General features: G+C 38.5%; 1 protein-coding gene across 1 annotated transcript in view; it reads left to right on the top strand.

The window, feature by feature from the left end:
- Positions 1 to 23,818, top strand: part of Ccdc73 (coiled-coil domain containing 73) — a 140,016-nt gene that overhangs the window by 87,156 nt on the left and 29,042 nt on the right. Inside the window, exon 10 of the mRNA XM_050146980.1 lies at positions 23,565 to 23,693. Within this exon, the coding sequence (XP_050002937.1) occupies positions 23,565 to 23,693 (129 nt within the window). The remainder of the gene's footprint in view (positions 1 to 23,564; positions 23,694 to 23,818) is intronic.

The raw sequence follows: 23,818 nt of genomic DNA, 5'->3' as shown, positions 1-23,818 counted from the left end.
GGTGACGGTCCTAGTAATAACAGAAGCCCTGAACTCATCCCTAGAAGACCCTAGGAGGAATTCCACCAGAGCTGAAGTTACAGATGTGTGGATTTTCAGAGGATGCAGTGATCTGAATTGCAGTCACTGTGTTTGGACAACAAGCACTTTCACTCCTGGTTATCTCTGCCTTTGTGATCCTCTCTTCATCTACTTTCAAAGGTACAGAGACTTTTTTTTTTTTTGTTTTTTTTTTTTTGGTTTTTTTTTTGTTTTGGAGCCTGTCCTGGAACTAGCTCTGTAGACCAGGCTGGTCTCGAACTCACAGAGATCCGCCTGCCTCTGCCTCCCGAGTGCTGGGATTAAAGGCGTGCGCCACCATCACCCGGCTGGTACAGAGACTTTTTACAAATGTTTGGGCAAACGGTCTGGTCACATATTGTGTGTTGCTCACCCTGAAATGTGACCCATTAACTAACTGTGCAAGGATATTTACACCAGTGATTACTGGAAGGAAAAGGTACTTTTCTCTGTGAAAGGTGTGAATGTCTTATGATACTACCCCAGGTGCCATTTTATTCTTATCTGCTTCTTTCTAACTACACCTCAGAGGGATTTGTTCACAAGCAGAGGATAAAGTTCAGGTCCCGCACTGATCTTCACATCACTGAAGAACCTAATGACAGAACTGCCTTTGTGAAGTGAGCCTAAGGCTTAGAGGATGAATTTCCTGTACTAGGCTTGTAAAAACAGGGATTTTAGCTCGTGTAATTTACAAGGAAGTTGTGCCTACCTTGAATGTACCCTGTCAGGGGCCCAGTATGAACCAATTCCTGGTGCAGTTTGTTGTAAGCTTTCTCATTGGGACCGTCAGTCCTCCAATAACAACACAGACTTACTAATTATGAAAGCTTAGGCGGGCGGTGGTGCACATGCCTTTAATTTAATCCCAGCACTTGGGAGGCAAAGGCAAGTTGATCTCTGTGAGTTCAAGCCCAGCCTGGTCTACAATAGCTAGTTCCACGACAGGCTCCAAAGCAACAGAGAAACCCTGTCACAATAAACCAAAAAAAAAAAAAAAATTGAAATCTTGGCCATAGCTTAGGCTTTTGTCCACTAGCTCTTATAATTTAATTAACCTGTTTCTATTAATCTACACTCGATCACATGGCTTGGTTACCTTTCCTCCGTCTCCCATGTCTGACTTCTTCTGCTCCCCTTTGGCATCTCCCGAGTGCCCAGATGCATTCCTCTCACCTCCTGACTTCTCTCTGCTGGGAATCCTGCCTATCCTCTCCTGCCCAGCCATTGGCCATTCAGACCTTTATTACCCCAGTCACAGCAAGACATCCTCACACTGTGTACAAATATCTGACATGTCCCCTCTTTATCTAAATAGAAAGGAAATGTTTTAACTCTATCTTAGTAAAACTATATTCAGGAACAATTCTCAGGTAAGGATTACATTCACAATGTTCTGTCCGTTTATATTTGCAACATTTGGAGTAAGTACTGTATTATTTGTCTCATCTTGGTGAGTCCAAAGTTTTATTCATAACCTAAACGATGTTCTACCATAACTTGTATGACCATCCTAAATACATCTTTTTAGACCTTAAGATATTTTTTTAGATATACAACTTGAATTTTTATGTTTCTCAAACTTATAAACTTACATCTCTTATGTAGTTTCTCTTCTGAATTTGGTAACAAGGATAGCTGTATCTATAATTATCTAGGTTTCAACCCCATCAAAGAAAGAGAAGGATATAATATTACCTTAGTAAACAGGAAGTGCAGATCAAACAATCTCCAAAACTATAGAAATGACAAGGACAGCTGGCTGCCTGGACAGTCACCTAAGGTTCCTCTGCAATGGTGTGGCATCCATCTTCAGTCTTCAGGCCTGGAGTATCTTACAGACTTTTCTGTAAAGCGGGAATTTTGAAGCATTTCCTACCTTGTCTTGGCAAAGTTCAGCAGTTACTTTGTTTTGATTTTTTCTCGTTCAATTTGGACAGCGTATTGTCAGCAGTTGGGGCAAAGGAAGCTTCTTGCCCAGTGACTACCTTTACCACATTGAAAGTTAACACCATATGGATGTTCTTTGATACTTAATCATCCTATTTGAAGTAAATTGGTATTGCCAGGAGCAGACTTGTCTCACTGTCATGAAAAGCCTTGTGTTAGTAAAACATCTTAAATGCTATATTCTGTAGATCTCTGAAGTGTTTTGAGACCATCTATCTATCTAAAATATGTTTGGCCTTGAAAACTTACCTAATATAACTATAACTTTGGTTGTCATAGAAGACTAACTACTAACTTGCATTTCTTAATTACCTTAAGTAGTTTATAATAATAGCTTTCAAGGACTAGAAATTTACATTGCATAGTTAAGTGAAAGTAGGCACAATACCTTAAGCAAGTATAGAAACATATAAACCATATAACTAAAATAACTTTAAATTTGTTGTGATATACAAAAGTCCATACCAATGTAAAATATTTGAGACTAAGAATTGCTTTTTGAATTTAAAAGTAGATTCAGCAATCTAACCTTTTATTCTATCATTTAATTTTTATACATTTATTATTATTATTATTATTTAATTGAAAATTTGTATATCAATCCCAGCTCCCACTCCATTCCCTGCTCCAAATCCCTCCACCTTCCCCTGCACTCTACCCCACATCCTTCCCATGTGGAGTCAACAAAATCTAGCACATCGATTTGAGGCAGAGCAAGGCCCTCCCCAATACATCAAGGCTGTGCTAGGTATCCCTCCAAAGGGAATGACCTCCAAAAAGCCAGTTCAAGCAGTAGGGATAAATCCTGATCCCACTGGCAGTGGCCCCACAGATCAACCCAGCCATACAATTGTCAGAGTACTTAGTTTAGCCCTATGTTGGGTACCCCACTGTCAGTCTGGATTCAGTGAGTTCCCATTAGCTCAAGTAATCTGTTTCAGTGGATATCCCCATTATGGTCTTGACCCCTTTGCTCATATTATCACACCTCCATCTCTTCGACTGGACTTTGGGAGCTCAGGCCAGTGCTTCATTGTAGATCTCTGCATCTGCTTCCATCAGTTGCTGGATGAAGGTTCTATGATGACAATTAAGGTGGTCATCAAGCTGAATGCAGGGGAAGGCCAGGTCAGGCACCCTCTTCACTTTTGCTTAGGGTCTTAGCTGGAGTCATCCTTATAAATTCCTGGATATTTCCCTAGTGCCAGGTTTCTTGCTAGTCCCATAATGGCTCCCTGCCTCTACCCTCCCCTTCAACCCTCTCCCAATGTCACCATGCTCCCAATTTACTCAGGAGATCTCGTCTTTTTCTACTTCCCATGTAGATTAGATCTATGTATGTCTCTCTTAGGGTCCTCATTGTTGTCTAGGTTCTCTGGTATTGTGATTTGTGGACTGTTTTTTTTTGTTTGTTTGTTTTATGTTTAAAAACCACTTATGAGTGAGTATATGTGATAATTGTCTTTCTGGGTCTGGGTTACCTCACTCAAATTAATGTCTCCTAGCTCCATCTGTTTGCCTGCAAAATTCAAGATGTCATTATTTTTTTCTGTTGTGTAGTACTCCATTGTGTAATGTACCACATTTTCCTTATCCATTCTTCGGTCGAGAGGCATTGAGGTTGTGTCCAGGTTGTGGCTATGACAAACAATGCTGGTATGAACATATTGAGCACATGTCCTTGTGGCACGATTGAGCATCCTTTGGCTATATACCCAAAAGTGGTATTAGTGGGTCTTGAGGAAGGTTGTTTCCTAATTTTCTGAGAAGTCGCCACTCTGACATCCAACTTGCATTCCCACCAGCAATGCAGGAGTGTTCCCTTTACCCAGCAACCTCTCCAGCATAAGTTGTCATCAGTGTTTTTGATCTTGGCCATACTTAACAATTGTAAGATGGAATCTCAGAGTTGTTTTGATTTGCATTTGTCTGATGACTAAGGATGTTGAGCATTTCCTTAAGTGTCTTTCAGCCACTTTACATTCCTCTCTTTGGTGTTCTCCATTTAGGTCTGTACTCCATTTTTTTAAATTAGATTATTTGTTCTTTTGATGACCAATTTCTTGAGTTCTTTGTATATTTTGAAGATCAGACCTCTGTCTGATGTGGAATTAGTGAAGATCTTTTCCCATTCTGTAGTCTGTCATTTTGTCTTGTTGACCATGTACGCCTTTGCTTTACAGAAGCTCTTCAGTTTCAGGAGGTCCCACTTATTGTTTCTCTCAGTGTCTGTGCTACTGGTGTTATGTTTAGGAAGTGGTCTCCTGTGCCAATGTGTTCAAGTATAATTCCCACTTTCTCTTCTATGAGGTTCAGTGTGGCTGGCCTTTATGTTGAGTTCTTTGATCCATTTGGACTTGAGTTTTGTGTATAGTGATAGATATGGATCTAGTTTCATTCTTCTACATGTTGATATCCAGTTATGCTAGCACCATTTGTTAAATATTTTTTTCTTTTTTCATTTAATTTTTTTTTTTGCTTCTTTGTCAAAAATCTGAGGTTTGAAGGTGTTCGGATTGATATCCAGGTCTTTGATTCAGTTTCATTGTTCCTCTTGTTTATTATTATGCTGATGCCAGGCTGTTTTCAGTACAGCGTGTAGTAGAGTTTGAAGTCAAGGATTGTAATGCCTCCAAAAGTTCTTTTATTGTACATGATTGTTTTGGCTATCCTGGGTTTTTTGCTTTTCCATATGAAGTTGAGTATCGTTCTTTTGAGGTCTGTGAAGAATTTTGCTCCAAATAACCAAAAGACAGAGAGAGAATATCCAAATTAACAAAATCAGAAATAAAAAGGGGAATATAACAACAGACATGGAGAAAATACAGAGAATCAGTAGATCATAGCTCAAAAACCTTTACTGTACAAAATTAGGAAACTTAAAAGAAATGGAAAACTTTCTTGGTAAACATCATTTACCAAAATTAAATCAAGACCAGATAAGCAAATTAAACAGATCTATAACTGCTGAAGAAATAGAAGCAGCCATGAAATTTCTCCCAACCAAATACAGCTCAGCATCAGATGGTTTCAGCTCACATTTTTACAAGATTTTCAAAGAAGAACTAATACCAATACTCCTCAAATTATTCCACACAATAGAAACAGAAGGAACTTGTCAAACTCTTTTTATGAGACTACAATTACCCTGATACCCAAACCACATAAAGACATTACTAAGAAATAGAATTACAGACCAGTCTCACTCGTGAACATTGATGCAAAATTACTAAATATAATACTGGCAAATCAAATCCAAGATCACATTAGAATAATCATCTACCATGATCAAGTCGGCTTCATCCCAGAGAAAATCTGTCAATGTAATCCACTACAAACTGAAAAATAAAAATCACATGATCATCTCATTAGATGCCAAAAAAGCATTTGACAAAATACAACATCCCTTCATGATAAAGGTCTTGGAGAGAGCAGGGATATAAGGAACGTACCTAAACATAATAAAGAAAATATTACAGCAAGCCAACAGCCAACTTTAAACTAAATGGAGTTTAAACTAAACTCAAAGTGATCCCACTGAAATTAAGAACAAGAAAAGGCTTCCCACTCTCTCCATGTCTATTCAATATATTACCTGAGGTTCTAGCTAGAGCAATAAGACACCAAATGCAGATCAAGGGGATACAAAAGAAGATTGGAAAAGAAGTCAAACTCTCATTATTTGCTGATGATAAGCTTACATAAGTGACCCCAAAAATTCTACCAAGAAACTTCTACAACTCATAAACACTTTCAGTAAGCTAGCAGGATACAAGATTAACTAAAAAAAAAAATCAGTAGCCCTCCTGTACACAGATGATAAATGGGCTGAGAAAGAAATCAGAGAAACATCACCCTTCACAATAGCCAGAAGTAGCATAAAATATCTCGGAGTAACTCTAAGCAAACTAGTGGAAGACTTGTATGACAAGCTTTAAATCTTTGTGGAAAGAAATTGAAGAAGGCACCAGAAAGTAGAAAGATCTCCCATGCTCTTGGATATGTAGAATTAACATAGTAAAAATGGCAATCTTACCAAAAGCAATCTACAGATCAATGCAATACCCCTCAAAATCCTAGATATGAGAATTTTAAATATAGATAGTTTAATATAAGAAAGGAGCTTGGTGTAGTGGTGCATGCCTTTAATCAAAGAAATTACCTGCAATCCCTAATCAAAGGTTTTAAAGAACCATTCAATGTATAAACTTCAAATGAAAATTTATTCAGTAGTTTAGAACCAGCACATTTTTAGTGATTGTTGAATCATTTATTTTATCTTGTTTTTACAGCACTGTAATTAAAGTTGGAACTTCATTCATGCTAGGCAAACTCTCTACCATTGAGCTACGTCCCCCCATTGTTGCCTCAATTATTTATCTTAAAATTATTTTCCAATTAATTTTATTTAGTATACAAAATAATGAGTTTAAATTGGCATATTCATACATATGTGTCATTGTTCTTTATTCACCTTTTCCCCATCCTCCTTCTCTCTCCCTCTCTGTTCTCTCCCTCCTTCACTTGGTACCCTTCTTCCAGTTAGTCCCTATTATGTGTATTCCTTGTTCCTGCTTCTTACTTCCCTTAAGATTTCTTTTCCACTCTCACAATCCCTTTTCTAGTTCATTCACCAACAAACATATATCTAAACACACATACACACAATTTAAATGTTCACGTATGAGAAAAACCATGCAGTATTTGTCTTTCTGAGTTTGTCTTATTTTACTTAATATAAAGATATCCAGTTTCTTCTGTTTTTCTAAAAATGTTATAGTTTCATTTTTCTTCATGGGTACATAAAATCTATCATGTAAATGTACCACATTTTCATCATTTATTTGTAATTGATGGACATCTAATCTGGCTTTTGTCTGACTACTGGAAATAGTTGAATAGTACAGCTATAAACATCCATGTGCAAATATTTCTGTGTGTTGGCTTACAGTTCTTTAGATATACACCCAAAGTGGTATAAACTATATCATTCAATAGTTCTATTTTTAGGTATTGAGGTTCTTCTGTATTGATTTCCATAGTGACCAATCTTACCAGCAGTAAGTCAGGATTTCTCTTTCCTAACATCCTCACCAGCCTTTGTTTTCTTTTCCTTTCTCCTCCTCCCTCTTCTTTGCTTCAACAGGGTCTTATGTAGCATAGGCTGTTCTAAAACTATGTTATGTAGCTGAGGATAACTTTGAATTTCTGATTCTTCTATGTTTACCTCCTGAGTACTCAACACCACACCCAGTTTCTACACTGTTGAGGATTAAATCCAGGGCCTTGTGCGTGTTAGCCAAGTAGTCTACCACCTGTGCTTCTTCCCAGTGCCCATTTGTTTCCTTCCTAACAATTATTCTAACTGGGGTCAGATGGCATCCCCACCGCCGTGTGTGTGTGTGTGTGTGTGTGTGTGTGTGTGTGTGTGTGAGAGAGAGAGAGAGAGAGAGAGAGAGAGCGAGAGCGAGCATAGAAGTCCACACTGGGTATCTTCCTCAGTTGAGATAGACTTTTTCACTGAACTGGAGCGCAGTGATTTGGCTAGACTAGCTAGTCAGTAAGCTCTAGGGACTTGCCTGTCCATACCCTGTCAGTACTATGATTATAGATTTTTTTGGTGATTCAGATTCAGGTCCTCTTGCTTTTGTGGCAAGCACTTTCACCATTGAGCCAATCCCTCAAAGCAGTTTTAATTTGTATGTGTCTGATGGCTAAGGATGTTGAATATTTTTAAAGGTATTCATTGGCTGTTTCTGTTTCTTCTTTTGAGAATTCCCTATTTAGTTCAGGAATCCATTTATTGACTGAATGATTTTTGAAGTTTTTATGTTTAATTTTTATAGTTGTTTATGTATCCTTCATATTAATCCCCTGGCTAATGAGTAGTTGGTAGCTTTGGCCTCCCCTTCTAAAAGTTGTCTTTTCACTCTGGTGATTATTTTATTTACTGTGCAGAAGATTTGTCAGGTTCTTTAGGGAAACAGAACTGATAGAATGTATTGAATGCATATACATGTAATATATTTAATATATATTATGAGGAGAGGTTATTAGATTGGCTTGGGCTATGACCTATCGAATCAATAATGGCTATCCCTAGATGGAAAGGCCAAGAGTCTGGTAGTTGTTCAGTCCATAGGACCAGAGCTCCTAGAGAGTTTCTGGTGTTCAGTCTACATTGTTCTAACACCAGTGAGGGGATGCCTCAGCAGCAGGCTAAATGAACTTGCCAGCCAGAGGGGAGAGCAAGCAGGCAAAAAGCAAAAACTTCTTCCATGTTCTTTTATATGGGCTGCTACCAGAAGGCCCAAATTTAGAGTGGGTCTTCCCACTTTGAGTGATTCAATCAAGAAAATCTCCCACAGAGTGCTCAGGCTTTAGTTGATTTCGAGTGTATTCAGGTTAACAAGTTTCTTCATTTCATTTCCTTCTATTTGTCAATTCCTAGCACAGTTCTGTCATTACTGGAGTCCTATTCCAAAAGAGTCCTTACATATGCCTACATCTTAGAGTGTCTTCCTTGGGCCTTGCATTAAGGTCTTTGGTCCACGCTGAAGTGATTTTAGGAAAGGGTGAGAGATAAGGTCAGGTTTAGAGTTCTGTTTGTGGAAATTCATTTTCTGTAGCATCATTTGCTAATGAAGCTTGCTTCTCTTATGTACAGTTTCGATAGTTTTGTAAAAAATTAGGTGACTGTAGTTGAGTTTATTTTTGGGTTCTCTATCCTATTTCATTAATCTGTATGTCTTTGTATCTGTACCATGTTGTTTTTTTCTACTTTGTCTCTGTAATTCAGGATTGGTACATTGATACCTTCATCATCATTCTTTCTGCTAAGCATACTTTGACTATTTGAGTCTTTTGTTTTCCATATGAATTTGGTAGTATTTTTTTTTCAGTTTTCTGGAGGATGCCATTGGTATTTCTGTGGGGATTGCATTGATCTGTAGATTGCTTTTGTTAATAAAGGCATTTTCAAAATTTTGTTTCTGTCTATCTTTGAGCATAAGAGTGTCTTTTTTAAATACAGTGTCTTAGTCTTATAGAATCCTTTTAACTCCTTACTTTTTATTCATATATATTTAAATATTTTGAAGCTGTTGTGACTAGGGTTCCTCTTCTGATTCCTTTCCTTCTGAGTGAGTTCATTATTTGTATACAGAAAAACTACTGATCTGGTTATGCCGATTTGTATTCTGCTGCTTCCCTGAAAGTGTTTTTTGGATCTAAAAGCTGTTGTGGTTTAAGTGGAGGGCCATGTTATCTATAAACAGGGAGGATATGACTCTTTAATCTTTTATTTGTATGTTTTTTTCTCTTGCATTATTGCTCTAGATAAGACTTTGAGCAATAATAAATATGAGAGGAGAGAATGGGCAGCCTTTTCTAAACTTCAGATTTTCAGAAAAAAAACACTTTTAGTTTTTCACGAGTTAATATAATGGCTATAGATTTCTGTGTATAACCTTAATTACGTTGAGGCATGTTCCTTCTAGTTTCTTCAAGGTTTTTATTATGAAGAGATTTTGAACTTGTTGAAAGCCTTTTTTGTGTGTGTCAATTTCAAGGATCATGTGGTTTCTGTTATTAAGTGTTTGAGTGCTAAATTACACTTACTGGTCTATATATGTGGAACAGACCTTCGTCTCTGGAATTAAACCAACTTGTGGTATATGATTTTCTTAATATTTTTTCCTTTCCTTCCTTCCTTCCTTCCTCCCTCCCTCCCCCCCCCCCCCCCCCCCCCCCCCCCCCCCCCCCCCCCCCCCCCCCCCCCCCCCCTCTCTCTCTCTCTCTCTCTCTCTCTCTCTCTCTCTTTCTATCTCTCTTTTGGCATGCTTTCACTATATATCCCTGTCTGACCTGAAACACACTATGCTGGTTTCAAACTTAGAGATCTGCCTACCTTTGTCATCTAAGTGCTCTGATTGAAAGTATGTGACATCACGTTCAGATTTAATGTGTTATTTTAATCATTTGACAAGTTTCATTCACACACACATATACACATAATGAATTTTAGTCATTTTTACCCTTGTCCCTGATGAAAACTCTTCCCCCCATCAAGTTCCCTTCCTACCTTCATGTCTTTCGTGGTGTGTGACTGTGTCAGGGTTACCACTGCTACGGTGAAACACCATGATCAAAACAACTCTGGGAAGAAAGGGTTTAATTAGCTTCTGCTTCCTTAGACAAGAACTCTAACAGGGCAGGAGCCTGGTGGCAAGATCTGATGCAAAGGCCATGGAGGGGTGCTGCTTACTGGCTTACTCTTTGTCACTTGTTCATCCTGCTCTCTTATAGAACCTAGGACCACCAGTCCAGGGATGGAACTTCCCACAATGGGATGTCCTGTAGCCCCCATCAATTACTAATTAAGAAAATGTTCCATAGGCTTGTCTACAGCCCAATCTTTTTGTTTGTTTGTTTTCAAGACAGGATTTCTCTGTGTAGCAGCTCTGGATGTCTTAGAACTTGCTTTGTAGACCAGGCTGGTGCTGAACTCACTGAAATCTACTTGCCTCTGTTTCCTGAGTGTTGGGATTAAAGGCATGAACTGCCACTGCCCGGCCAGTCTTCCCTCCTCCCGCAGTGGTATGTTTATTTTTTTCTTTTTTCTTTCTAAAAACTATCTTTTTTAATTTTACATACCTTAAATCATAGTTCCCACTCCCTCTCCTCTTCCCGTTTCCTCCACCTTTACCCCCAACAACATCCCACACTTCTACTCCTCAGAGAGGGTAAGGCACATTGCTTTGAAGAAGGATCAAGGTCCTCCCTACTATGTCTAGGCTAAGCAAGGTATCCCTCCAAAGAGAGCGGGTTCCCAAAAAGCGAGTACAAGCAGTAGGGATAAATCCTGGCCCCACTGCCAGTGGCACCACAGTCTGCCCCAGCCATACAGCTGTCACCCACATTTCGAGGGCCTAGTTTGGTCCTGTGCTGATTCCTTCCCTGTTCAGCTGGAGTTGGTGAGCTCCCCTTAGCTCAGGTAAACTGTTTTAATGGGTATATCCATCATGGTCTTGACCCCTTTGCTCATACTATTGCTCCTCCCATTCTTTGACTAGACTATGGAAACTCAGCCCAGTGCTCTGCTGTGGCTCTCTGCCTCTGCTTCCATCAGTTGCTGGATGAAGGTTCTGTGGTGACATATATGATAGTCATTAAAGATTTATTTATTTATTTATTATGTATACAGTGTTCTGTCTCTCTGTATGCTTGCTGGCCAGAAGAGGGCAACAGATCTCATTATAGATGGCTGTGAGCCACCATGTGGTTGCCGGGAATTGAACTCAGGACCTCTGGAAGAGCAGTCAGTGCTCTTAACCTCTGAGCCATCTCTCCAGCCCTGGGCCTATCAGTCTTGTGGGGGCATTTTTCTCAATTGACGTTCTCTCCTCTCATATAACTATAGCTTGTGTCAAGTTGACAAAACTAGCCAGTACGGAGACTCACTGAATTTAATTAGGATTGTTGCATGAGCATGGATAGAGGATTTTCACTAGAGCACAAGCAATCTAGTAGTAGATAAACCCCCAAGGAATGTGATGCTCCCTTCCTCTAGTACCTGTTATTGCAATAGTCCCTTGGGAGGGTGGGTCCTTATTAACCCCTCCCGTTTGTTTCCATGATGAAATGTCTTGTCCTGGTTGTGTGGCCATAGCCACTGTGAGTTGATGAGTGCAGTAGCCATGCCATAACTAGAAAACATCTGTTTGAAGGGTTTTTCTTATCCTCTAGGTCTTACATTCTTTCTGCCTCTGATTCTGTAATGTTCTCTAAGCCTTGGAGGGGTGATATAGGGCCATCACTCTGTACTTTAAGCAGTTATGAATGTCTGCATTAACTCCCACCTGCTACAAGAAGCTTCTTTGACAAATCCTGAGAGCAGTGCTACTTTACTCATGATGTAAGCATGAGTATTTAGAAGGCAGTGTGAAAACATGTCCATTTACCAAAACAGTAACAGTAGTTGTAGTCCTAGTGTGGTCATAGTGTAGCTGGAGTCATAGTAGACGTCATAGCGTGGGAAGGAGGTGGTGGCTCTCTCCGAGATCCTGTGACCTCTTCTTCCACAGACTTTTGACCAGGTTTATAGTACCAGATATGAGTTCCCTCCTGTGAAGTATGTCTCAAATCCAACCAGAAAGCAGTAGATCACCCCTATCCTAATGGTGCTACTGCTGCAGCAGTGGATACATCTTGCCTGACAGGTCACTATTGTAGTTCATATAGTTCCCAGGGCCATCTGCATGCCTTGTGAGTTTAGGAATTGATCATTTTGGTGACTCTAGAAGCATACTGTGAGCTAGCTTTTTCTTTTCTGTGACCAATTATATGAATAAACAATGATAGAAATAATTTATTTTAGCTCACTATTGCAGAGGTTTTAGCCCACAGTTATTGGCATACTTGCTTCTGAGCCATGATGGGAAAACATACTGATAGGGTGCATATGTGGAGCAGAGCAGTTCACTTCTATTATGGACAGGAGGCATAGAAGGGCCTGGAACAAGAGACAACACAAATCCAGGACTCCAGTGACTTACTGGCTGGCCTGGACCTCACTATGTGGACCAGGCTGGTCTCAAACTCACAGAGATCTATCTGCCTTTGCTGCTCAAGTGCTGGGATTAAAAGTTTGCCTAAGGAGGCTGGAGAGATGGCTCAGAGGTTAAGAGCACTGGCTGCTCTTTCAGAGGTCCTGAGTTCAATTCCCAGCAACCACATGGTGGCTCACAACCATTTGTAATGAGGTCTGATGCCCTCTCCTGGCAGGCAGGCATACATGCAGGAGAATACTATATACATAATAAGTAAATGTTAAAAAAAAAGTTTGCCTAATACATCCTCCTGCCTTTTCCTGCCAAATTAACACTCCCTTTTTACTTTCCCCTTGAAATCACCTGTGACCTGCTATTCCCATTTCTAGAACCCACACCCATGGTTCTTTTTCAGTTTCCAATTTTTTAAAAATATTTATTTATTTATTTGTTTATTTATTTATTTATTATGTATACAATATTCTGTGTGTCTGCCTGCAGGCCAGAAGAGGGCATCAGATCTCATTTCAGATGGTTGTGAGCCACCATGTGGTTGCTGGGAATTGAACTCAGGACCTTTGGAAGAGCAGGCAATGCTCTTAACTGCTGAGCCATCTCTCTAGCCCCAGTTTCCAATTTTTTTAGTTACTCCAGGTTATATGCTCATACATGAAGATAATCATAAATGTCTTTCTGGGTCTAGGTTATATCACTCAATATAATCTTTTCTAGATCCATCCATCTACCTGAAAACTTAATGATTCATTTTTCTTTAAAAGTAAATAATACTCTATAGTATATATGTACTACCTTTTCTTTATCCATTCATCAATTGAAGGATGTTTCTTTTCCTAACTGTCATAAACAGAGTGGCAATAAATGTGGCTGAGTAAGCATCTGCAGAAATGTATGTCATTTGTGCATATACCAAGGAGTGGTATAATTGGATCTTATGATAGATTTTTTGTTGTTGCTGAGAATTTTACACAGTGATTTTCAGAGTGACTGGACCAGTTGCCATCCCACCAACAGCCAGTGAGCCTTCTCTTCAACCCACATACTTGTTAGCATTTGTTGTCTGTTGTTTTCTTGATCTTAGTCATTCTGAGTAGGGTAAAGTGAAATCTCAAAGTGATTTTAATTTTTTTTCTTCATTGCTAGGGATGTGGAACCCTTTCTGAGATGTTTCTTAGCTACTTTTGTTTCTTCTTTTGAGAATGCTGTTCCAGATACATAGCCCGTTTTTTTATTGGGTCATTTGTTTCTTGATCTTTTTTTGAGTTCTTTGTATATTCTAGTTATTAACTCTCTCATATGTGTAGCTGGCAAAGATTCTCTCCCACTCTGGGCTTTCTCTTTACTTGGTTGATTGTTTCCTTTGGTGTACAGAAGCATTTTAGTTTTATGAGATTCCATTTATCATTTGTTGGTCTTAGTTCATGAAAAATTAAAGTCCTAAATAGAAAATTCTTCTCTATACCTATATCTCATATGGTGCTGCCTATATTTTCTTCTAGAAGTTTTATAATTTTGGGTTTCACATTGAGGTCTTTGATTCATTTGTAGTTGGTTTTGTGTAGGTAATATTTACAGATTAAATTTCATTCTTACACATGTGGACATTTTATTTTCCCAGCACTATTTGTTGAAGTTGCTGTCTTTTCTCCAGTTGAGTATTTTTTTTAATTCTTTGGCTGTAAAATTTCAGAGTGTTTAGACATTCTAGGTATTTTATGTTTTACAAAATTTTTACATAGTCTTTATTTTTATCTTAAAAAAACATTCTTTTTGAAAATTTCAGAAGCTAACCAACTAATTATATCAGCCATATCATTCACTTAAAACTCCTAATCATTAATTTTCTTAGAGATAATTTTGTTTCTTTTATACTGTTGTGTGATTTTGTCCAGAACAGTTAAATTATTGGTTTGTGATAAGGTAGAATTCCTTTTTTGTGTGTGAAGCAAAATGAAACAGATCAAACTTCGTTGATAGATAAACTAGGTATTGCAGTTCTGTATGCTTCCTTCACTGTTGTGGCAATCGTGAAGAATCCTGATATTATCTATGGGCAGCATTCATGACCTCTGCTGTTTGTCTGAGTAAATGTCAGACTCTCCAGGAGACTGTGATATTAAGCAGACTCTCTTGTGCTGGAAAGGGAGGGGTGGGGAGAAAACAGCATGGTATTTATGACTGCAGGAACTATAAGCTGTAATTTCATGAGATCAAAGCATGTGCTGTTTATCTGTTACACTAACGGCTTTGAATAAAATGGTTAGAAAACAGACAATGTACTAAAAGTTCAGGATATTCTAAAGCTTATAAAGGCTGTAAAATTAAAAGCACAGCTTTTCAGTAGAAAATTATTTCACAGAGGTCTTTGATTTCAATTTATTATGCACTTAAGATTAATTAATATATACAAGAAAGAAAAGACATGAAATCGTTACTGTTCACTTTTTCAGCCATCTATTAGTTTTCTATACCTATTTTCTTCTAACTTCTCTGTTTCATAATAATTATTTTAATGAGAATTAATACATTTTAGAGTGACTCCTAAAGACAACTAATTCCAGAACTTCCACTTTTCATATTACTGTAAAATATAGGAAAGGGTCTGACAAGATGGCCTAACAGGTAACGGCACTTACCCCCAAGTTAGAGGACCTGAGTTTAATCCCTGGAACCCACGCGGTGCAAGGAAACAACACAGGTTGTGTTCTGACGCCAGATGTGTGCTGTGGTTCATACACCCATACATATACATACAAGTAAATACATAAACATAATTTAAGAGAAAAATGGAGAAAAGATGTTAATTGCATTTTGTTGCCATAAAGAAGAAAAAAACCTTTAGACCACCAATTCTCATTGTATTCAGAGAGTTGTAAGTTATATAAGTGACTTTACGCTTAGATGTATACCTCTTATTAATAACAGGCCATTGAAGCTTAGGAATGAACCTTGAACACATTACTAGTATGAAACAACTAGTTTCAACTTAATTCCCAGTTTGTTTGAATCTTATTTACTTAATTCAGTTATATCTTGGTGTAGGAAAAGCTAATATTAAAAAACTAAAATTTCAAAACCCATTTTCAGTTTTCCTCTGAAAGATATCTTTGCATAAGAAAGCAACCTGAAATTGTTTTTAGAAAGGCTATTAATTATATTAGGAAAAACACACATTATCATATATGATACTGGCATATTTAAGCCATTATCATTGATATCTTTAAAAAATAGAACCAGTTGAGACTAGAGAAATAGCTCAGTGGTTAAGAGTGCTTGTCGGCTCTTCCAGAGAAGAGCCAGGTTTGCTATCTAGCACCTTTATTGAATGTTTGACTATCTGTAACTCAAGCTCCAGGGGATCCAGTGCCTTCTTCTGGACCCATGGACACCCACATATACATATATACAAAATTAAAAATTAAAAAATTCTTCTTCAACCAGTTACCATATTATTAGATTAAATAATGTATAATATGAATATCAGTCAAATATTGTATAAATCAGAGTTGAGATCAAAACTTTAGTATCCTTTAGCAGATATTTTACCTCTGCATTAACTTTATACATTTTAAGATCTTATATTATTGAAGTTTATCTTTCCTTCTGTCATTCTCCATAGTCATTTTAACTGGCACCCCATTTTTTTATGTTTACCAGTGTGGGAAATGGTAAAAAAATAAAATGAAATAAAATGTTCAAAAAGTTCAGTTAAAGAACATTTAGCCTATTGAAGACTAAAATAGTGATTCATTCATTATATTGTTTCCTGACCAGAACACACTTGAATCTAGACTTAAAATACAGAGTTATCCTATCTTAAACTCACAGGATAGGAATTCTTGTTTATAACAGTCCAGATTATTTTCCAGTCTCAAAATACAGTGCTCTTCTTAAAGTAGGCACGATGCTGATAGCTCACACTGCTAAGCTGTACTTTTCCAGTTTGCTCATGAACTTCACTGGTCTGCTCACTCCTAACACCAGCTACTTCTCTGTGATGCGGATCTGAAGTGCGGTGTTGTTCCTTGAATGGAGGGAAGGTGGCCGTTCAGTCACAACTTCTCCTCACTGTACTTATGCCTACTGCTTTCCAACAGTCTTGCAAAATGACTGTAAACTCTGCTACCATTAACAATAATCTGTTTGGCTGACTTTAAGTGCCTTCATCAAGTGTTTTTATTGCCATTTACGTTATACTAAATAAATCAAACTTGATCAAATTTAATTTTCAGCAAAGGTAAGCCATATCTCTTTCAGAGTTATCATTCTTTACGAAGTGTATTCATTACATCTTTTAGTTCCTCTTAAATTTCTGAAGATATTCAGGTATGATGGACTATAAGTTGTAAAACAAGATACTTTTCCTCAAAGAGCTTATAGAGCTGTGGTTGCCAACCTTCCTAATGCTGTGACCCTTTAGTATAGTTCTTCATGTTGTGGTGAGCTCCAACCATAAAATTATTTTCATTGTCTCTTCATAACTTTGCTACTGTTATTAATTGTAATATAAATATCTGATATGCAGGGTTTCTGATATGTGAGCCCCCCAGGGGTCATGACCTGCTGGTTGAGAACCACTATTATAGAGGGGAATTCACTACTGTTAGCCAGAGGGAATGAATCTTAATTCTTTAAATAAATAAAAGTAATACCTAATTATTCATGACCTGTATTAAGATGTCAGAGAGCTTACAAGTAGGAAACAGTTCTGCAATGTACTGCATCTGTGACCATCACAGATTCCCTTACTCAACAGAGTAGGAATATCACAAAGTAGTCGCTCAGCAAACACAAGTTTCTTATCTGCATTTTGTAGATGAGAACGTTGGAAATAAAATGGATTAAATGACTTACCTAAATTTACACAATGAAAATAGAACCATAATTGAAATGCATATAAAATTTGGCCTAGAGCCTATGATCTTAAGAATTCCACAAATAATTATAGCAGCATATGTTGTTCATCCACACATGTTGCTGCATTAGCTGCAAGAGATCATATATTTGTCAAAATGGGAGTGTGCTTCACTTTCAATGACTGTGACAAAATACCTGACGAGAACATAGGGACGAATTGTTGTGGCTCACAGTTTCATAGGCTTCACTTTACATCCCATGGCTCCATTGATTCTAGGCCTGCAGTGAGGCAGAACATATGGCAGAGATCCTATGGCGAAGTTTCTTTCCTCATGGGGGACAGAGCGTAGAGAGTGTGCTAACAGGAAGGGGCCAAGGGACACCCCTCCTCTGGTGTGGGACAATTGTCTGTATTCTGTCAATTATATTTTAAATAAATGCTGATTGGTCATAGCCAAGCAGGAAGTATAGGTGGGACAGCCAGACAGGAAGTAGAGGTGGGTCAATGAGAGAAGGAGAATTCTGGGAAGAAGGAAGCCCATTCCTCTGTAGTCCTGACCAAGCCACAGAAGAAGCCAGATGTGACTGCCTCACTGAATATGGTACCGAGCCACATGGCTAACATAGACAAGAATAATGGGCTAATATAAGTTGTAAGAGTTAATAAGAAGCCTGAGATACTAGGCCAATCAGTTTATAACTAATATAGACCTCTGTGTGATTCTGAGGGAACTGGGCAAGACAGAAAACCTCAGGCAACACTCCACAGTGACCAGCTTCCTCCACCTAGGCTTCTCTTCCATATTCTGCTACCTCCCAATAGTCTGTTCATATTTTGAGTGCTGAAAGAATACTCATCAGATCCTACTGTTTGCCTAAAGCTTATCAGCTGACAGCCAAGCCTTCATCCAGGGGCCTGTGGGAAACATTCTACCCTGCGTTCCTTCCAGACATGTCATGCTCATCTCATGATGCAAAAGGAAAAACCCAGTATAGGGCTGGTGAGATGGCTGAGCAGATAAAGGGGCTTCTACTAAGCTTGACAGCCTGGCTTTGCTCTCTGAATCAAACTCATAGCCACATAGTGGAAGGAGAGAATGGACTCACCCACATTGTCCTCTGACATCACACACACAGTGAATAAATGTAAAAAAAAATAAGTATTTTTCTACCAAATGAGAGAAATTAGAGTCAAAATTAAGCAATCTCTTGCAAAGTCTTAGGGGCATGAACAAATTGTAGATACATTCTTGATCATAATGTAACACAGATATCTTAGCATTTCTGTTGTTATAATCAATACCATGACAGAAGGCAAATTGGTAAGGAAACGGTTATTTCAACTTATAGCTCACACTCCATCACTGAGGGAAGACAGGGCAGGAACTCAAGGCAGGAACTGAAGCAGCAGCCATGGAAAAACACTACTTACTGGCTTGCTCAACCTACCTTCTTAAACAACTCAGGGTTGTGTGCCCAAAGGTACACCACCCCCAGTGGTCTGGGCCCTCCCACATCATTTATTAATCAAGACAATATCCCACAGACTTGACTTGAAGCCAGTCTCATGGAGGCATTTTCTCAACTGAGATTCCCTCTTTCTAAAGGATTCTAGCTTGTGCCACACTGACAATAGATAGATAGATAGATAGATAGATAGATAGATAGATAGATAGATAGATAGATAACCAAGGCAGATGGCATCTAGTCCAATTCTGAATGGAGTCTTGTTCCCGTCTGAAACTTCAGGAGTGTGATCTTTGCCCTCCATATTTACATCAGTTTTATGATCTAAGTTCCCGTAGGAACCATTCATTAAACACTACTTGCAACATTTTCAAGTTTCTGTAGCCCAATCTTTTCAAGTTCCTATCCCAAATTGGTTTTGAAGGCTGTGGTGGTTTGAATAGTTATGGCTCCCATAGACTTACGTGTTTGAGTGCTTGGCTCATAGTGAATGGCACCGTGAGGAGGTATGGCCTTGTTGAAGTAGGATCATCTAATCTGCCGGTTTTCATCTTTTTTTTTTTTAAAGCTGTGGAATGTTTTATGATGTGGGAGCTCAGTATTGAAACAAATAAATCTTGAGCATGTAAACCTGAAGAGAAACTTGGAAGAACTCTTGAGCCGTACCTGTTAGTTCCAGTTTTTATAAGAATCTCAGCAGAGCATTGCTGAGGCTTGTCAGAGCACAGTTTGAAAGCTGTAATCAGATCTAACAACTTTTTGCAGGGAGAGGAACTGAGACCTACGAGAAGGGTAGATTATTCAGTATCAAATAATAAACAAAAAAATCTCCACTTGCCACGCTTTATTATACACATTTGTAATATTCTGGACAAACTGTAACCTTCACAATGTTAACTCTGGCATGGGTTTGGTGATGTCAGCAGCTGTTGCACTGCACACGATCAGTCTCGGCCAGTCACCATCTCCCCTCATGCTATTGTGAGGTTTGAGCAGGAGCATATGATACAGATTTTGTAAGCAAGAGGCAGTTGGAGGAAACTTTTTGTTGTTTTTATAGACTACCCAGAGCTGGCTGTGATGGTGCATACTTACAGTCACAGAACTTGGGAGGCAGGAAGACTGCAAGTTTAAAGCCAGTCTGCACAACATAGTGAGACTGTCTCAAGAAACAAAACAAATACTATTCCTGAATGAGATAATTACTATATAATATCAAAATTGGCCTCTTGTTACAAGTCCAAGGAAAAATAATCCAACAGACAGATATGACCAATTATTGGTAATGTATATTCAGTACTTGTGTTCTCTGTTATGTGATAGAGGATATCCTTATTATTTGATGGTTTAAGATGTGACATATAAACAAAATGAAGTGATGAGAGAGAACAGAAAGGCTATTCAGTGAATTTCATGGCACTTGTGCAAAAGTGACCTATTTAAAGGGCCTTTCAGATTCTAAAAAAGATTGCTCTGGCTCACTGGTTATTTCCCCTTCCAGTCTTTGAAGACTTGGCCATGTGGTCTCTGTTTTTCCTCCAGTGAATCTGTACTCTCAATTCAGTGTCAGCCCCACAAGATGATTTCACACCTCTGTTTCACCTTCTCATTTGCCTTAAGCTCCAGATTTCAGAACATCTCCACTGCCTTTCTCCTCTTTCCGCCCCTCCTCCTTTCTCTACCCTCCTCCTCTTCCTGCCTCTTTCCCTCCTTCTCACCCTCTCTGGGCTCCCTCAGCATTTTGTATTAAATCCCAGACTAGCTTTGAAGCCCCAGACTCCCGCTGTCTTCTTATCTCAGCCACCCAAGGAACTGGTACTTTAATACGGCCTGAAGTACCACCCTTGCTCTTCTGCCATTTACTTTAAATTGCTGAAAGTTCTCTCTCTTTGTTCTTTATTGTAACATCTAAACTAACCAGCTACAGACCGGAGTTTGCGCCTCACCTTTTTTTGCAAATCTGAAAGAGACAAACAAACAAACAAATGCAAGTTTGAAAACTGAAAACAGACCATCCTGTGAGTGCTATGGCTGTTGAGAGTGAGTTACAACTGGATTACCTAAAACTCCATTCTGGGGAATTTATCATCTTTTATACTTTGAAAAGCAAAGTAAGAGGAACTTTTTTTTTTTTTTTTAAATTAACGGCTATGAACCAGGGTTGGTGATTTCTGCTTTTGGCTTTAAGTGTCTGTCCAAACATTTTCTATCCCTTCTCTTACACAGTTCATACATACACCATGTTTTTCAACAATAAAGCAGACTTCCCATTTCCTTTTCATATTTATGTTCCTTTCTCGTTTCATGGTCCCCTTGTCATTTCTTCTAACCTTACTTAGCTGCCCTGGAATCACCTTTGATTGATGTGGTTTTTTTATTCTTTCTTCAGTCTATCACATCTTCTTTCAGAGTGTCTCATATTATTTTGTCCACGGGCAGCAGGAATAGAGACACAGCTTCATTTCTTGCCTGCAGGGTCCTGAGAAGTTCCCTTAATCTTTTAAAGATCTCAGTTCAGGTAAAACCAGACCCTTGGATTCAACACATAAAAAAAAATTTCAAGATGATTCACTATGAGTTGGGGTTTATTAAAAATAGGAAGAAATGGACTCAGGAAAAGCATACCCAAGTACTTTGGGCTTCCCAAAGAAGAGCCACAGTTTATTCAAAATCAAAAAATTACCACTGGATTACCAAAACCTCTGCTCTGGGGAATTTATCATATGTTATCTTTTATACTTTGAAAAAATGTAAAAGGAACATATTTTAGACGAGTTTAATGTCTGTGGGTCGGGATTGGTGATTTCTTTTAGGGACCTATAAAAGAATTACAGTTTATTCGGATCATTTTAAATACATATTTTAAACGGGGTGGAGGGTCTCCAGAAAGAAAATAATGACATGCCCAAGTGTGGGTATGGGCTTCTCAATTCAGTGTTTCAGCATTAGCCATATATATAGTTTTGCTGGCTCTCAGGTTACATCTTAAAAGGTTGCTTGACGTTCTTTTTTGATAAATAAGATTATGGGGAGACTCCAGAGAGGACTTGGTTGGATTATATCTGATAAAGAAAGCTGGGAGCTCCTAAAGCGGCACACAAGTTTAGGACATGTCTTTTTTTACTATAAATGGGGGTTTCTATTGAAATTCCTGGAAGCTTATAGCTGGGAAAGGAGAAAAGCCATAAGCAAACATTAATCATGTTGGAATTCTTGGTTTCAACTGACAAGAGGCTTGTCAGAATCCTGGATGAGGGTTTTTTCTTTTCCCATCATCCTGACATTTCCCTGCATTTTTGACCTACCTCACACTTATCATCTCATGTTGGTTTTCATGAAGGATCAGGATGTTTGAGTTGTGGGTGGGACAGAGGAGGAGAGCATCCCTCCCCTCTACCTCCACTGCTCCCAGTTTACCCAGGACATCTCATCTATTCCTCTTGTACCTCCCTGGAAAGAGGAGAGTTCTTGTTTTAACTGACAGTAATTTGCCTGTTTTTCTAAGGAAAGGCCTACTGTTTGATCCACATGGTTACTTTAACAGTCTTTTCTGCATACTCAAAAGTGGTGTATGAACTAAGACTAATTTTCCTGGTTTTTTGGGTGGGGACTTAAGATATAATTGTATGAGGCTGTGGCATGTAGCACTGCGGCCCCCAATTCTGGTTGCATCCCTGTTTCTTGTAGCATCTATTTGAGCTTCCTCCCCCTCAGTTGGCCGTCCTTTTCCACTTTCTCTATTGACTTCTTAATTCATCTGTGAAGGCTAGGGTTCCTTGGGACACAGTCATTTGTCAGCTTCTGCCTTTCGATACCTTCTTCCCATAAAGGCCCTTGATTGATCCATCATGGGATCCTTTCCACCAAGTGATCAATTCATGGGATAGACCCAACAAATGCTATGCCCAGACTTCAGAGAAGTGTCACTTTGCCGAAAACTGCCATTATATGTACAGACTCACACTGCTCCAGATGCTGAGACTAACTGATGGTTGAAGGCTTAGCCCTAAGTAGGACAGTCATACTATTTTCTTTAAGGCTCAGGAAACATTGTGGATGAGGGGGTGGAAAGAATGTAAGAATTAGAAGATAAGAGAGAAGCGTTGTAAAATATGATCTTCTTGGCACAGCTTAGCTCTTGAAGTCATGATCTTAGCAACTGTATTTGCCTGTACTGGGCCTGTGAAAGACTAAGCCTGTTGTCTTCAATCTTGGCTCAGGAAGGGATTTGTGTGATCATACCCCATCCTGTCTAAAGTATTGACTACTGATGGAATCTCAGAGAGGCAGTCAATATCTTCATTTGTGAACCCACAAATGAGCTCACCAGGCTCCACTGTATAGTTCAAAGCCATGGACACACAGACTGACAAGTTAAAAGTCAGCGTGTCATGAGACAAAAAGAGATGAATGTGAAGAAGAGACTTTTAAGGAGAAGAGGTTTGATAGAGGTGGGAGGGAAAATGGAGTGTGTGAGAGAGTAACCAGATGTGTACTATATACATTGATGAAATTGTCAAAGAAGAACTTTAATAAAATTTATATATAAAAATATTCTGTTGTTAAATGAAGTATAATTTTAAAGATTTGGACACTATCATGAAAACATCTTGCTTTGGTAAAATATATATACTGAATTTCCTTTTTGTTTGTTATGTTAAGGAACTAAAAAGAATAGCTGCAGAGTTGATTAAGTCCAAGGTCACGTGTCAGCATAAGATGGAAGAAGAAAGTATAGATCTGATAATTAAAGAACAAAAATATGAAGAGCTTCAAGAACGACTTAACATGGTATTTGATTAAATTTACTCAAGTTTATAAAATTAAATTTTACTAAAAGTATGAGAACTGTAGGATTATTTCACGAAATATTTCTTCTATGTAAAGTAAAAATTAAAGTATGAATTTTTTTTTAA

This window comes from Alexandromys fortis, unplaced genomic scaffold (assembly GCF_014885135.2).
Source record: "Alexandromys fortis isolate MF-2015 unplaced genomic scaffold, M_Fortis_MF-2015_v1.1 scaffold_12, whole genome shotgun sequence".
In the NCBI taxonomy this organism is placed as follows: Eukaryota; Metazoa; Chordata; class Mammalia; order Rodentia; family Cricetidae; genus Alexandromys; species Alexandromys fortis.
The sequence above is the reverse complement of the archived record's forward strand: the minus strand, read 5'-3'. Positions and strand labels throughout refer to the sequence as shown.